Source organism: Notolabrus celidotus, chromosome 19, assembly GCF_009762535.1.
Source record: "Notolabrus celidotus isolate fNotCel1 chromosome 19, fNotCel1.pri, whole genome shotgun sequence".
NCBI lineage: Eukaryota > Metazoa > Chordata > Actinopteri > Labriformes > Labridae > Notolabrus > Notolabrus celidotus.
The window spans coordinates 10,517,755-10,534,469 of NC_048290.1; the positions used below are offsets into that span (position 1 = coordinate 10,517,755).

The 16,715-nt window shown below is 41.3% G+C and overlaps 1 protein-coding gene across 2 annotated transcripts in view; it reads left to right on the forward strand.

Moving 5' to 3' along the window:
* Positions 1 to 15,881, forward strand: part of LOC117831105 (nucleus accumbens-associated protein 2) — a 37,931-nt gene extending 22,050 nt beyond the window's left edge. Inside the window, exons 1-7 of one of the 2 annotated variants that reach the window (XM_034709613.1) lie at positions 1,368 to 1,986; positions 3,155 to 3,336; positions 3,438 to 4,190; positions 5,897 to 6,073; positions 9,648 to 9,753; positions 10,018 to 10,115; positions 10,206 to 15,881. In XM_034709613.1, coding sequence (XP_034565504.1) covers positions 3,225 to 3,336; positions 3,438 to 4,190; positions 5,897 to 6,073; positions 9,648 to 9,753; positions 10,018 to 10,115; positions 10,206 to 10,744 — 1,785 coding nt within the window. In that variant the 5' untranslated portion in view covers positions 1,368 to 1,986; positions 3,155 to 3,224 and the 3' untranslated portion in view covers positions 10,745 to 15,881. Of the gene's footprint in view, positions 1 to 1,367; positions 1,987 to 3,154; positions 3,337 to 3,437; positions 4,191 to 5,896; positions 6,074 to 9,647; positions 9,754 to 10,017; positions 10,116 to 10,205 lie in introns of those variants that run through there. The other variant, XM_034709612.1, reaches the window with a different exon arrangement.
* Positions 15,882 to 16,715: the final 834 nt, after the last annotated feature.

The window sequence follows — 16,715 nt, forward strand, 5'->3', positions numbered from 1 at the left end:
TGCCAGGGGAGTGGGTTTATGTCTGTTTGCATTAGTGTGTGTGCGGGTTTTGTGTCTCCTGCGTCTCACTGTGCTTTTTTGTGTGCACTCACTCATGTGTGCCTATATGTGCCGTGCAGATATCGCCCTGCCGGAGCAAAAAAGCTCTCTAAACCAGAGTCTGACTCACAGTATTCAGCGCTTTGTGATATCCTCCCTTTCATATTTCCGCTGTGACTGAAGAGTAAAAGTTTGCTCAGTTTAGCACAACTTTCTCCACTTGGGTTTTTTTTTCCTCTTTGGCGAAAAATGAAGCACATTGTGTCTGGATACTTTCTGGTGCAGAATAATCTGCACCAGCTTTTTTTTTTTCTTTTTTAACAGGCTGATTCTGAAATTTTTCACAGATTCTTTCCCTGTCAGAGGTCAGAGCTTGTGTGTGCGTGAGCGTTTGCTCTGACATGCAAGAATAACACATTTTGCACACATACTGTACAAAAATGCACTTACTCATGTCACAACCATTCTGCATTCCCTCCCCTCCCACACACATCTTTCTGGAAGTTATCCACTCTGTTAGCTGTTGTCTTTTATCTTCCTTCCCCCTGTCGTATTTTGTGACATCTGCCTTCTGTCCTCTCTTATCCACATCAAGCTACATTTAGGGAGGCCGTCCACGTGCTGCTTGAAAGAAGAAAAAAAAAAGTAACACCATTAAAAAAAAAAAAAATGTTGAAATGTCACCTGAATAAGCTGCGCCACCACAGTGGAGGCGTAAATTAATCATTTTAATTTATCAATTCATGTAGAAATGCAACATAGTCTTTGCGTGAAGACAGAACTTCTCTCTGCTTGTGTGTGTAGGTGTTTGGCAGAGAGAGGTCTTTGCATGATTCAGAGAAAACACAACACTTGCTTGAAAAGTAAAAACCTCGTTGTTGTTGTTGTTTTTTTTCAACTATTGTCTTCATCAGATTGGAATGAAATGAGAAATACCTTCAGAAATCACTTTTCGTATGGACTTTTTAACTCTAATTTGAAGGATTAGAGGATTACCGCATGGTGTATTGTGCTTTGCAGAGACGTGACGCATTCTATCCAAACTTGCGTCAAACTGGGAATTCAGAAGTTTCACTATTCTATGTCTAATTAATTAACGCTCAACTGTGGCCTCTGTTAGCATTTTCTCATTTCTCTTTTGGTCTTAGTCACTCTCCTCCGCTCTCTGTTGGACCATATAGGCATCTGTGTCCGGGGGCAAAGTGGCAGAAGTTGCTTCAACCTAATTGTCTTTCTCTTCTCGTACTGTCCTCAGATGACTTTCTCTCTGTCTCCCCTCCCTCCCTCCCTTCCTCCTCTACTCTCTCTCTCTCTCTCTAGCTCTGCCCAGTCTCTGTCTCCGTCTGTAACTGTAGCCTGTGTTTTTCTCTCCCTCCCACTCCCTGCGACGTATAGATACTGCATTGATCAGACACACGCGCGCAGACACATGCACACGCCGAGCCTCCCACTCCTTTCATCATTGATTCGCTCTGCTCTGCTTTTCTTTCTTTCTCTCTCACCCCATTCTCTCTCTCTCCCTCTCTCTCTATCTCTCCCCCCACAGCGGCACTTGTTGAATTCAACCCTTGGAGAATAGAGAGGGAGAGAGAGAGAGAGAAGGGGGGGGGGGGGGGGGGGGGGGGGGAAGCAGAGAGATAATGACAGGGAGGCAGAGCTTGAGCAGACAGAGAGCTGGGAGAATGGGGCTTTGGAGGATTTAGAGATAGAGGAGAGAAGAAGAAAAAAGTCAGGCAGAAGAAGAAGAAGAAGAAGGAGATTCATCTTCGAGACACTTTAAGTGAAAGAGAGAGTCGCCCAGACGGAGTGTATCAGAGTCCTCTCCTTTCATCTCCTCTGTCCTGGTCCTGACTGCTGCTGCTTCTGCTGCTGCTGCTGCTGCTGCTGGTGTGTGTGTGTATACACAGGCTCCATGGTGTGTTTTACCCAGAGGACTGGCTCACACAGGTCAGAACTGTCTGGGATGTTAGTTTTTTTTCCTGCTTGTGCGTGTGTGTGAGTTGGGAAAAGAAAGTCCTGGTTTCTCCAGGTGAGAGTACACATTGAATTCCCCATGCAGCCTGTACTGTATATCTGTGTGTATGAGTGTGTGTGTGTACTTTTATGTAAGTAACCCAGAGTGCATGTCTGTCTGTATGTAGTGGGAGAGAGAAAGAGAGAGTGTGTGTGTGTGTGTGTAAGAGAGGCGGTGACATTTTTTTCAGTTTGTATTCCTGGAAACTGTTCTGCAGCATTGCTTAATAATGAAACTAGTGCGTTATACGTGTGTGTGTGTGTGTGTGTGTGTGTGTGTTTTAGTGTGTGTTTGTGTGTGTGTGTTTTAGTGTGTGTGGGTTGGTGGGGAGAAGAAAAAAAAAGAATGATACAAGGTTCAGGGAAAGAAAAGAAGGTGCAAACATGCCTGGAGAATGTTACTTGAGGATAGGAAATTGAGTCTTTGACATGTTTTTGTTTCTTGCCGGAGTTTCAAAAGGACCCAAATGCAGACAACAATAAATAAAAAAAAAAGAAAGAAAGGTTCAGAGTCAGCGAAATTCAAGGAGTATCTGTAAACTCTGACATCTGAAAAAGTGGTTCAATTTCTGCGCTGAGGAAAAGTTGTTGCCAAGGCCGACTTTCAGGTCATGCTGCAGGATGGTTGTTGATGCATTAAAGCGCGATGCATGGAATGAGTCCAGCTCTGTTGGAATTTAAAACATGTAAAACAACATAGCCCCGAGGTGTTTCACAATATTCACATGTACAGTAGGAACGCCATTGTGTTCTTGTTTCTTTTTAGTGGACTGACTTGACTCCTCCTTTCTCTCTCCTGCCTCTCTCCTCTCCTCTCCTCTCTCTCACCCACTATCTCCGCAAATCCATCTCTCTTTCACACACCTCTCACTTCTCCCTCAACTGCAATTCATTTTCTCACTTCATCTCAACTCTATTTTCCCAATCCTCTTCGCGTTCCTTTCGAGATCCTCTCAATTTTTACCTTCTCACCTCTCTACCTCCCCATGGCATGTCTCTTCATCTTTCACGCCTTTTTTCATTCGCTCTGTCTTTCTCGCTACATTTCTCTTTTCTCAAACACGTTCTCTATACCTTCTTATTTTTTATTTTTTTTAAACAGATGCCTCTCTCAGCGGCGGAGTCTGCAGTAAATATCTGAAACCACATCTTCAGCTTCCTCTGCAGCCAACATGTCCCAGCTGCTCCACGTGGAGATCCCAAACTTTGGAGCCACCGTTCTGGGCTCCCTTAATGAGCAGCGCCTCCTGGGACACTACTGCGATGTCTCTATCCTCGTCAAAGGTTGGTTATAGTGAAATCAGGATGTGTTATTGTAGCAACAGTAGAACTTCTTAGGAAAATTCTCAACGTTTTCTCTCTCCTCTGTTATTTCTACTAACCAGGCCAGGCGTTCAAAGCCCACCGGGCTGTTTTGGCTGCCAGCAGTCTTTACTTCCGTGACCTCTTCAGCAGCTCCACCAAATCCGAGTTTGAGCTGCCTTCCTCAGTCACACCTGTTTGCTTTGAGCAGATCCTCACTTTCTGCTACACAGGGAAGCTAACAATGGCAGCTAGTGAACAGCTGGTGGTGATGTACACAGCTGGCTACCTCCAGATTCAGCATATAGTTGAAAGAGGCATGGACCTAATGTTCAAGGCGAACTCCCCGCACTGTGACTCGCAAACAGCCGGGAACTTAGAGGAGACAGGATCTGAGCCGCAGAGTCCCTGTAACAATGGGAACGGACTAGCAGTGGCGGCCCTATTGGGGAATCCAGGGTGGTCTCAGTCCCTAATGCCACCACGGAAGATCAAACTGGAAGGTGGCGACCCCATGCCTCTGACAGTGCCCTCCACGCAAAGCAAGATTTCATCAGAATTGGGGAGCCGCCTGTCGAGGGTGAGCTCGCTCTTCTACACGGCTGCAGGTGGGACCTCAATCCCGGGCGTTCCTCCTTACCACCTCCAAGGGGCCGGCGGTGGTGGGGCCGGAGGAGGAGCAGAAAGGTCCAGTCCTGGAGCATCCAGCCTGCCGACCACTGACAGTCCTACCTCCTACCAGAATGAGGATGAGGAGTTCGAAGAAGAGACCTACGATGGGATCACCGAGGAAGCCTACAGTCATCTCTATGGACGCTCAGCTAACCCCTACGGCAGTGAGTATCATGTTATACTGATGCTTTTATTCAATCTGTGTGAAGTGTTGCAGTAGTGAGGTGGAGTTCGAACACCATCAGCACATTTTATGGAGAGCACTCATCACAGAATCTTCACTCTGAGTATTTTTGTATCCCAAAAAGTGCTAAAAATACAGCATTCCCTCCGTTATAGACAGTTTTACCTTACAATTACATAAATAAATCCAGGAAGTTCAAAGGGAAACTGATCAAATGAGCAAGTGCTCAATGTCAATGGCAGCCCAGCTTTAGTTTTATCTTTGTAGTCATGGAAGAACTGACTAAGTGAATTACTTTCTCGAATGCCCTTGGCACAAAGGGAGGAAATTCATTTGATACCAGACCGATCTAAAAGTAAAACTCTGCATGACTTGCAGAAACCATAAATGCAGTTTTTTCGGGGAATCATAGCTGCTCCTTGTCTTGATTTGTTACGTATTGTACAAAGGAGAACGGATGCACATTGGTTTCATCCGAGTTACATTATTTAATCTTTCATAAATCATGTATCCCGCGCATTTAAAAAAAGCTGGATGTTTTTTTGCCTCCAGTGTGTTTGTGTGTGCGCATGTGTGTTTCGGGGGGGGGGGTTCTCTCTCAGCATACAGATAGTTTTAAAGAGTTGTGTTCAGAGTGCAGCGTGATCAACTACTCACTCCTTATCACGGGCACAACAGCTGGTCTGTACTGTTTTTTGTTAGAGTTTGTACAACACTTTCATGCTGGTGCAGGGTTTCCTACACACAAAGATGCTACGGTACATTCACTACACATGAAGGTTGCAAAACCATAACCACACACACACACACACACACACACACACACACACACACACACATACACATACACACAACACACACTTTTCATCTTCTATAGCATCCTGCAGCTGAAAGGCATCCAACAGGTTTGTCAAATTCTAGAGTTTCAGATATTTATGAAATCCACTCTATCTCCAATCAGTCAGAGCACCTCAGGGTGACATTGTGGGATATTTGAGACTCCTGCACGACTTTCCTGTGTGTTCCGGTGTGCATGTGGATTCAAGTGTGAATGCACAATACAAATCCAACCCTGCTCTGTACACTGTGTGCATGCATGTGGCAATTAATGGATAAATTCCCCCTGTCCTGTATGTGTTCGTGCTTGTCAAAGTTAATGTGTGCGCAGGGGTTGTGTACATGCGTGTGCGTGTGTGCGCGTGTGTGTGTGTGTGTGTGTGTGTGTGTGTGTGTGTGTGTGTGTGTGTGTGTGTGTGTGTGTGTGTGTGTGTGTGTGTGTGTGTGTGTGTGTGTGTGCGTACACTCACAACCCATCTCAGAGGTTGGGGGGAAAGAGTTTTGTGAGTGGGAACCTTACACCCACCCAGCATTGGATCCGTCCCCTTCCAAAACTCAAGTTGCTGATGCAGCTTCGTGACTTATCTGGGATACATCTGCAATGCTCTGAAACATTTATGAAACACAACAAACTTGTATGGCATTACATAATGCCTGCTTTACTAATTACATTATGCATAAACATATGAGGGGTCACAGGGTATGGATGATAGTGTATCTCTTTTTTTTTTTGTAGTTTTAACTTTCATAAACGCATGGATTCGTCCAAAGTTTTCCATTTTAGTTTTTTTGCTGTGTAACACAAATCCCTCTCTCTGAAACCTCTTTTTTCTCCCCTGCTTTCATCAGTCCAGGACAAGCCTGACATAGCAGCAATGCCCTTGGCCTTGGAGAACCGCAACTGTGTGCTGATCCGCAGGGACCTGGTGGCTCTGCCTGCAAGCCTCATCAGCCAGATCGGCTACCGCTGCCACCCTAAACTGTACTCTGAGGGAGACCCTGGGGAGAAGCTGGAGCTAGTAGCTGGTAGGCACGGCACGCACAGAGTTACACATGCATCCGTTCACACTCACTTACTCTCTCACATGCAGAGAGGAACTTTTGTGAAATTAGTTTAGGAAGTAGTCATGTAAACATCATTTAAAACGTGAAATTGGACAAAATTCAATTTGAATGACTGAATTTTCTTTAGCTTAGAGATCCCAAACATGTTGAATAGAAAAACTTCAGATTAAATACTTTTTTCTAGAGAGGGCGACAAATTAAAAATGAGAAACTTGGCAAAGTTGCATTGATTACTTACAACCCAGAGACACTTGGCAATATTTTTTTATGCATACTAATGTATTTCATCTTTCTTTAACTAGTGGAGGTTGCTAGTTGAAGTAAAGGCCTTGTTATCTGGTTAATAATGACTCATTCTAGAGCTGTAGTTCAGATTCAGGATTAGGAATATTATACTTATTCCAAAAAGGAAATTTGGTCGTCCTGATGCTCACTATGAGAAAGAGAGAGAGAATAGAAGTAAAAGTAATCACATCATCAACATAACGCTGTATGATATACACTTAAGTGAGTTGAGTAAAAGTAGATGTTAAAAGTTAATAGAATATTAAAAAGCAATATTATCACATGTACATTTGTTAAAGATAAGCAGTTCTAACAAACATCACCCCTAAAACATTGTCAGCTTTTGCACTCTGTTGTAGCCAGGAGATAGGGAATAAACGATTTCTGGCCAAGTACCCTTTTCTGCGCTCTGCACTGCTTACAGTAAAACTAGAAACTGAAGATATTACTGTGTGTTCCAATCAAAAGTAAAGCAAAATTTGCCTTTCTAGTTGTGTCTGCAAAAATAGACATTGTAATTTCTTTGTTCCATAAATTCCCCAGTGGAGGGCCTTTTTCAACTGTTTCTGGTGAGTCTCGGTTTTACTGTAAATAGCAAGTTGCAGAGAAGCTTCGTTCATCCTACTTACTTCAGCTTAAAGAACATGAAAAATAAATCAATCTTTTTACGATTGATGTGGATTTAATGAGTCATAAGTTTGCAAAATATCAATACCAAGTGCAAAAAGAGAAGCAGTTAGCGATAAATGACTTTTAGCTCTCCCTTTCTGTGGCCTGAATTCTGAATGCTGCAATTGGCAATACAAGCAGTAACTGTGTGTTCAGATCCGAAGCCAAGCAAAATGTGCCTCTCTAGTTGTGTCTGCAAAAAATAAACATTGTTATTTTTTGATTCCTTAAATTCTAAAGAGTAGGGCCTGATAATCTATTTCTGGTGAGTCTCAGTTTTACTGTAAATAGCAAGTTACAGAGAAGCTCCAATCACTTCAGTTGAAAGAACCTGATAAGAATCCTATTTTATTGTGATTGATGTGCAATTAATTAGTTATACGTTTGCAGAATAACAACACCAAATGCAAAAGGAGAAGCAGTTAGTGATAAATTACTTTAAGCCAGATCCCCATTCTGTGCCCTGCATTCATTACGGTGCAATTTTGAATTCAGTAAGTAACTGTGTGTTTAGATCCAAAGCAAAGCAAAATTTGGCTCTCTAGTTGTGTCTGCAAAAAAATAAACATTCTTATTTTTTGGTTCCTTAAATTCTAAAGAGTAGGGTCTGATAACCTGTTTCTGGTGAGTCTCAGTTTTAATGTAAACAGCAAGTTGCAGAGAAGCTCCCCTCGTTCTACTTACTTCAGCTTAAATAACCTGAAAAGGAAACAGATTTTCTTGTCATAGGTGGGCAATTAATGAGTCATAAGTTTGCAAAATAACAACACCAGAGGAAAAAAAGAAGATAATTAGTTAGTGATAAAATACTTTTAGCCAAGATCTCCCTTTCTGAGCCAATGTACAATTTTCAATTCATAAAGAAACTGTGTGTTAAGATCCAAAGCAGTTGCAAAATATACCCCTCCAGTTATTTTTGGGGGTGTTCATTACATTCCCCAGAGTAGGGTCTGTTCTGATCATCTTTTTCTGGTGAGTCTCAGTTTCACTGTAAATAGCAAGTTACACAGAGACTTAACTCTGTCTTACTTCAGCTGTGTGAGCCTGAAAAAGAAACAGATTTCTTGTAATTTTCTCGCAATTAATGTATCTTCAGTTTGCCAAACAACACCACAATGCAGAGCTTTGTCAAGTCTTTTCTTATGAGGGGAAGAAAAACTTTTAAAATACTTGTTGAATGAAGGTCAGATGGACCCTTTCTGGGGCATTCCAGGAAATCAGGAAATCTAAGCACTGATTGGCTTTCACAACACAATGTCCAGCACATTTCTAGCTCAGTTTGAATGTTTTTATCTTGAACAGATTGTTAGCTGCACTGCATGCAGATATCTGTTTAGAGAGATATATAAATCATTGTCAGGTTAAAGTTTATGGAAGCAGGGGTGTCGTTATGGTGGATTGCATTTAGCCAGCTTTTGCTCTGCATATGGATTGTTTTTCCAAAGCCTGCTCACACTTCATTGTTCAATGCCTCTTTGACCCAAAAATGACTACAAATGGAAACCAGAGCGCTTCTCATTCCAAAGACTGCTCCCACATGCAGTTTCCAGATTTTTATGTATAATTTGGAAAGAGAGATTTCTCTTTAACTATCACCAGTATAGATGCCACTAACCTTCAGTTCCGTACCCTAATGAAACACCTTTAAATTGCATATGACCCACATTAGCCTGATTCTGATTGACCAATAAGGATTGCTCCTGACCCGCGTCACTGTGTCGATCCATGAGGGACAGTTCAAAGCGGCAGAGTCTCACTGCAGAGATTTAAGACTGTGACAGAAGGACAACCATCTCTGCAGTGATCATCAATCAGGCCTTTATGGTGGAGCGACCAGAGAGAAGTCACTCTGAAGTAAAAAGCATATGACAGCCTGCCGGGAGTTTGCCAAATGGCCCTTACAGGCTTCTGAGAGCATGAGGAAAACCATTTTTTTGGTATGACGAGACAGAAAATAAATGAATGTCTTTGGTGTGACTGCCAGATACTGCTCTTGGCAGTTAGATCAACAACTTAGACAGAGACCTGGTGAGGCCCGACATGTACCCGTTATAATTTCTATTACGGAGCATGGCAGGAGGCTTAATCAGTTTAGTACTGGATCTCTTCAAACAAAGAAAATGTGGTCTGAATACTTACAATTAAACTTCAGAGAGAGTAGCCTGAACATGAAGCCAAATGCAGATGCAGTCAGAAATCAATCAAAAAAACGTCAAATTCAATCAGATTATTGTGTGATTGCATTACAAATGAAATTGAACAAAGTGGAATATGAAACAAGAAGGTCAAGTGGATACTTTTAAAGAAATTGAAACAAAGTAATTCAATTGTTCGCTGATTTCACTGCCTTCAACTTCAATTCCTCTCCCAGATTCCCAGTTTTACTTTTGACAGCTGCAGCTTTCTTTTGCTTCTTGAAAAAACAGATAGATTTCAAATGCAACAAAGCAAAAAAATTAATAAAAGACTTGTTATAGGATCAAAGAGGAAGAAGAGGTGAGATTCTTAGAGTCTTTAGAGAAAGGGGACATAAAGTGAGCGTGTTTCTCAGCTAATCTTTGTCTTTTTCCTAATTTTTCAGGTACACAGGTGTTCATGACTCGAGGCCAGCTGATGAACTGTCATCTATGTGCTGGAATCAAACACAAGGTCTTGCTCCGCCGCCTGCTAGCAACATTCTTTGATAGGTGAGTAGAAAGACATGCACACACACACAAAAAGCAGAACAGTTTGTATTTAAGGACCGACTGTAAGATTTGTGTTCTGTGTGACTCCAACACTACCGCTGTTGTCACAAACCAACTTTCACACTCCATCTGTGGCCATGTTGTGCAATGCGGTTAGTTGTGTGTAAGTGTGTGTGGGTATGTGTATATGTGTTCTCATGTTTATCCACTGTTATGTGCCTGCTCCTAAATGCGCCCCCTGGTGTTCTCTGTGTGTCCCTGCAGAAACACTTTAGCCAATAGCTGTGGGACAGGGATCCGTTCATCTACCAGTGACCCCAGTAGGAAACCCCTGGACAGCAGGGTCCTCAACGCTGTCAAACGTAGGTTTGACATCCAGATATTCTTATAAATGTGATTCAACTTTAAAAAAGAACACTTTGTCCACATTGTGCTTTTATCTTTTTTTGCAGTCTACTGTCAAAATTTCAACCCTAACTTCAAGGAGAGTGAAATGAATGTGATCGCCGCCGACATGTGCACAAATGCGAGGCGTGTGCGCAAGCGATGGCTGCCCAAGATCAAGTCTATGCTGCCCGACGGCATGGAGGTGTACCGCGCAGGAATGGGCATGGGTGCTGCTGCTGCTGTGGGTCTGGGCCTGGCGCTGGGTGCCCCTCAACAAGGGCTGCCCCTCCCTTTTGAGCACGACTTCAAGGCCTTAGAGCAAAGGTTGTATCCAGATCGCAAGGACCCTCTCAGGACTCATCAAGCGCTGACGGAGGGCAGCCCCGGGTCCGGAGGAGCTGGAGGAGAAGCAGAAGGGGAAGGCGAAGGGGTGCCTCACGAGGAGCAGGAGGAAGACGAAGATGAAGCAGGGTTGGAGGGGGTCGAAGGGTCACTTGGGGCGCCATCTTTGATCCCAGGAGCAGAGGTGGAGGGTTGTAGCGACAGGCCGCCTGAGCAGGAGGTGGAAAGTTTTGGACAAGGAATGAGGGTGAATGGACAGTGAATGCCTCTCACATTGTGAAATCTGTTTAACACCGCTTTTCTTTTTGCTTGCTCTCTTACTCTTAACATCTCGCCCACCACTCTGTCTTCTCCTCCGTGCTTCCTCAACAGCACAAAAAAATCTGCGCTCCTAGATCTTCCTATACAGGAATTTCTGTCACACGTGCATGCGGACACGTGTGCTTGTGTACACACACACGCTGACAGAGAAAGTACAACACTGGCAGAAAAAGCAGACACAGGCATGATATTCACACTATGAGAAAACAACCCTCTCCGCTCCACCCTTTTCTCCGTATATTCTGTGTTTACTCAGTATTTCTGCACCCACAGCCATATCACAAAGGCATGATAGTTGAACAAATGGCTGCATGATTCATCATTTCAGTGCAATACAAAAGCAGCAGCTGCTTCACTGGCAGTCTATGGTGTGTGGTGTTATGGTTTGTAAAGTGATTCCTTTTTCTTGGGAAGCTGCATCTGAAAATAACCGCCATGACGTTCGGAGAAGCAGATCAGAGAAACACTTAGGGGGTAGCGGATTTTGCAGTTTTCCACCTCTTTTTATCCTATTGTTGTATGTTAAATATGTAGGACTATCTAACAAAGATCGCATTATTATTAAAGGTCAAGCACTTCATTAACACCCTTAAGGAGGAAACATTTCTTTCCTGTTAATAGAGCGTTTTTGTGGCAAAGATTAGGGAAAGATGTTTTCCCCGAATCCTAAATACTTCTCCACAATCTAACAAATTATCTATCACATGAAGTTGTTTTTTCATGCATTTTATACTCGCGACAAATCGGATTAAACTGTCACTGTGATGCCTGTGTCTGCTTCAAACTGCTGTCCTTTAACTACCCATATGCGTACACTTACACACAAACATGTGCGTACATCTCTCTCCTTAGGATACAAGCCTTTCAATACCTGAACACATGCGTTGATCACACACAGTCTGAAAGTATGAATAGAACTATTTAACTTTGAAAAAAAACCTTTACAATCACTCATCACCCTGTCTTGGAGATACAAAGGAAGACATGAGCAACATAGTGCATTAAACCCAAGCTTGCATGCATGACTGCAAACAGAGAATTAAAGAAAACAAACGAAGCCACAGACCTGCATCCAAATAAGTAAACAGCTACTGCTGCTTCCAGTTATGCCATTTAATACGCAAAAAAAAGACTTTTTCTGCCATTTCTCACTGGGATGTGACAACAGGAGTGACCTGGATGTGACCCAGGATTGACTGTTTTTGACAGTGGAATTTATTTTATTTTTCAAAACAGAGCTGCCAAGTCACCGCAAGTTAAATAGACTGAATATACGGTGTAGTAAGGAAGTGAAAGAGAGGCACTATTTCTGCTAAAAGTGGTGGTGCGGTGATGCTTCCATCCTGTTTTTATCCTCTTCTGTTTGTCGTTTTTTTTTCCCTGGGGTGGGTGAGTTAGGGTTAAGTTATTGAATATGACGTATAAGAGCAATTTCTGCTGGCTTTTTGCATTTGCACTCTAAAACAAAATGCTCAAGAGTGTGAAACTAAGACAAAATGTGACTGTACTAAAGACTGAAAAATGTCCTCCACATCACTGATTATTTATTCGGTATGGAGAATGTGAGTTTGCAAAGGAGAAACCTGGTCTTTCAGACGGTAAATGTTAACTTTTGGAAGGGGACGGGAGTTAGAGTGAGTCTTACAGGGACCTTAAACCTGTTTATTTTCTATGTTGATATCTGTTTAATGCTCTCTGCCTTCTATTGTCGCTCTTTGCATTGATTTTAGGAGATACACTGTTGTATGTTGTTTTTTTTCTGATCAGTGTCTAAGCACATTTAATCTGAATGAACCCTAGAAACACTTCAGAAGTGTTTGAAAAAATCAAGTGAATCTATTGAAAGCATAAGCTAACAACCGAGCATAAAAAAAAAAACTGTTCATGCCCAACTAAATTTGACCTTTTGTTTATGCTTCAGAGCTGTGCAACTTGAAAGTCTGGGTCATGTGTTCTCTATCAGAGAAGCTTTAAGATGTCCCTGCACAAGAAACACAGGGTTAGAAATGGCACTAGGTAACAAAAAAGACGTCTATGGTATCTTTTTCTTTCTTCGAAGAGACGTGGAAGAGTAAAACAGGGCTGTGATGGAGTGGCTGAGGTGATGAATGAATGTAAACTGTAGCACTGCGTTGAATAGGGATCCAAGTCTTGATTGCATATAAAACTTTTTATACAACCCTTTTTCCTGAATTGTATATTCTAAAAAAAAAAAAAGGCCATAATATGAAATGGATTGACTGTGATTTTTTTCTTTTTTACTGATGTGAACAAGTCTTCCAATCTGGAAAACAACAGGGAGCATTTCCCTGGTATACAGAAAACTGAGCGAGAGTCTGTATATATGTTTGTATATATACTTAAAGATCTGGAAAATACCGTCTTTATCTCCTTTTTAATTTATTTTGCTTGGATTCCTAAAGTTGCTCTTTTGAAAACAGTACGTTGAAAACAGTACGTTTCTGGAGATTTTTCTTGTTTTTTGTTTTTGGTGACTAAAGTTAAAGTCTTCCCGAAATGCGTACGTAAATAATTTTGGAATGTAGTTTTAACAAAAACAAGGCACTTAACTATCATTCTGTCACCCTAACTACTCAAACCTGTGAAGTTTGCTGTTAAACTGTGCAAAAAGTGCAACACTTAACTCTCTCTCTTTATATTTACTACACACTGAATCTGCTCTTCGGGTTAAACTAAGATTCATTTCCAACAGGCAAAATTTTGCATGGTCATCACTTTTACTCGATATAACAATGACTCAAAATAAATGAAAGCAGTAAAAAAAATAAAAACATAACCTTGGTTGGAAACATTGAGATATTCACCCATTCCACTCTGGTGATAAAAGGGTGTGGAGCAGTGCCTTAGACTGTGACTGTGTGGGTGTGGATGTTGTGACGTGAACATTAATGTATCTATAAAGGTAAAAATGCAGAAATGACAGATTTTTTTTTAACCTTAAGACAAAGCTAGAATTCTAAAAAGTAAGTCTCCTAAACTTAAGCTGATTTTATTCCTTCATTTTTATGTATTGTCATCATTCTTTAAGAAGAAAGTGGCTCCAACCAATATAGTCTACTTAAAGCCCCTGTGGGGAACTTTGATTTTGGCGCCCCCTGTGGACAAAACGGTACCTCTTGCACCTGTCCTGACGTCGCCCTGTATATGTTGGTTGTGTTTTCTTTAAAAAAGGGTACATCTAAAACAGCTTCCTCAAAACAGTTAAATGCATCTCTCACTGTGAATACTCCCTGTTGAAATAGTAGAAAAAAGGCTATCTCTTCAGGGTGCTGTAAAAAATCTCATCTGAAAAACTGTTTGTATTTTTATTTGAATGCTAGTGGTTACAGGCATTAGAAATTCAAATATAGAAATAGTCTTGTCATTAATGATCTCAATATCACTGTCAATTTGAAACTGTTTCAACGCCAGTCAAAAACTTCCCACCAGGGCTTTAATTGATAACATTTAGAGGCATTCAACAGCCATTAAATTAAATGGATTCTTCATATTTTAAAAAGTTTTCCTCAGAAATAAAATTCCATCTATTCATCTTATTGATGGATTCTAATTTGAGTACAGTGTGTCCACTGTTTGTCTGCCTTACTGCAAAAAATGCCAACCAAAAAAAACCCAACCCATCCTTAAAGTAATAACTTCTCTTCTGCTTAGGACCTTTTTTTTTCTTGTGCAGGGTGAATTTGAACATAAACAATGTTGCACTAAAACCAGAAATTCTCTGAGAATGTAATGGCTAACCCTTTGGAACAATGAGCCCTAAGTGGGGTGGTTGCGAGAAAGTAATGTATGAAATTAAATGTATTTTTCCTGTATCTCTGAATTGAAAGCAGTGTCTCCTTCACAGCAAATAGTCTTTTTGTTTTAGTGTCATGTAAATGGTCACTGAAAATGTCAACGTAAGAGATGGAAGGTGAGGACTGTTGGTCAAAAGGAAACTATTTTCACAAATAAATTGTAACTCACTTTGTAAAAAAACAACCTGCTCTGTTCATCCCCCATAACTGTCAAACTGATGGGCGCGGTGGTGTTTGGTGGATGGAGTGATTTATCTTAAAACAACACATCTATATGCAAAGAGACACTTGTATCATAAACTGCATGCCACTCAGACACTCACTGGAACCCGATGAAACCTCTGATCTTTATGCACCATGTATTTTATGCTGAATAACTGTTGTCACTGTTAGCAAACAAAGACGATGGAGTCTTGCAATGAGAGGGGTTGTGTTTTTTTTTAGCGCACACCCTGGCCTTTTATTTTGAATGTTTGATAAAGTAGTGATAAAGAGTGGAATTACATTGACTAACTACCCAAGTTGAGTGTGCAGACGAATCTGCAGCAGACTCAGAGAAAAATGCACTAAAAGTTTGTATGTGTATGTGTGTCTTTGAAAAATAACGCCAGCACTTTAGAACTACTTAGAGAAAATGAATCAAGAGTGGACGAGGGGTTAGGAGGAGGAAACTTTTAAAGCCATGTGTTCAGAGCGCTGACAATCAGAATAGGAATGAGACCCAAAGTGCATTATGGGAGATCTGACATGACTTGCTGTGCTCTTTGCTGTCTGCTTTGTCTTTCTCCGGCTTGCTTTGGTCTGTGCTAGCTTACTTTCCAGAGTGGAGGGGACGTGGTGTTGCTAACTCCAGCCTCTTTGGTTAAAGTGTGTGTCTTTGCAACAAGGACTGATGGACATTTGAGTGACACCTTGGTGCTTCTGAACAGAGCTGTCCCGTTTGGACATATTGGACTATATATTTGTTATGCTCTGGTTGGCATGTGCTGAACCAGGCAATTTGGGATGGGACAATTTCAGTGTTGATACTGCTCTATGTTTCAAAATGTTAAAATGTTTATGCGCCTTCTGACTCAAGCATCAATAATATATACAACAGAAATGCAAGTTGCCACTTTTGATGTTGCATAAGAATCTACCTTTCATTCCCGTCATGGTATCTACCATCACCAGTTTCAATTGTGTAGTCCAAGAGTATCTGATTTCTTTAAATGCAATACAGAAAAATCTGCTTTCTAATAAAAGTCCTGACTTCACCAAACACCTCTCTCTTTCTGTGTTGTCTCTTTCTTCGACTTATCTGTGTTTCTAGAGAAGCATGCATACCTGTAGGAACTCTGAGAAGTTTCCACGAGTTGGAATGCAGAGCTGTCTTAAAATTTATGGAAGTTGAATAATGGTTCTTATTGTTTGTGCAATACTTCAGCAAAATACCTTAATCCAGGTTTATTGCATTTTGCTGAAAGTTTCACTGGGATTCCCTTGGAACAATAGAAACATTCAGTCTACTGTCTTTGGGACAGTACTTGCAAAACTCCTCTGGAAGTAGTATCACCTCTAGAGAGATCTATTGACTTCAAATGTGTAACATTATTTTAAATCTATGCAGCTTATCTGAGTGAGACTACTTTTTGTCAAAAAGTATTTTAATCAAGAGACTTTTATGTGTCCTCACTTTCTGTGCCAGGAAAAATACATTGCTGAAGTGGATAGACCACAGACCTCCAACAATAGCCGGGTGGCAGAAGGTTATTTTTGATATCATACTGAATATCTGACATACAGATCAAAGAGTATGATCAAAGTATTCTTTGATATATGGTTCTATTTCTTAGATTATATTGACCCTAGACTAGCAGCCATTGTGATGGAAGGTTTGGTAGATCTCAGTTAGGAATATCTAACTAACCTGTTACAGAGGTAGGCACTTCAAAAAGTACCCTGGCATAAGTAATGATGATGAACTATGCAGAATTGCTACACTTGGATGCTGTCTCTGATTTATTTATCTTCCCATATTGCTTTAGGTGTAACTTTTATTTTTGATGTGTGCCATTGCCATTAAGTTGTTTTCAGTGGTTCAGTTAACCCTCCTGT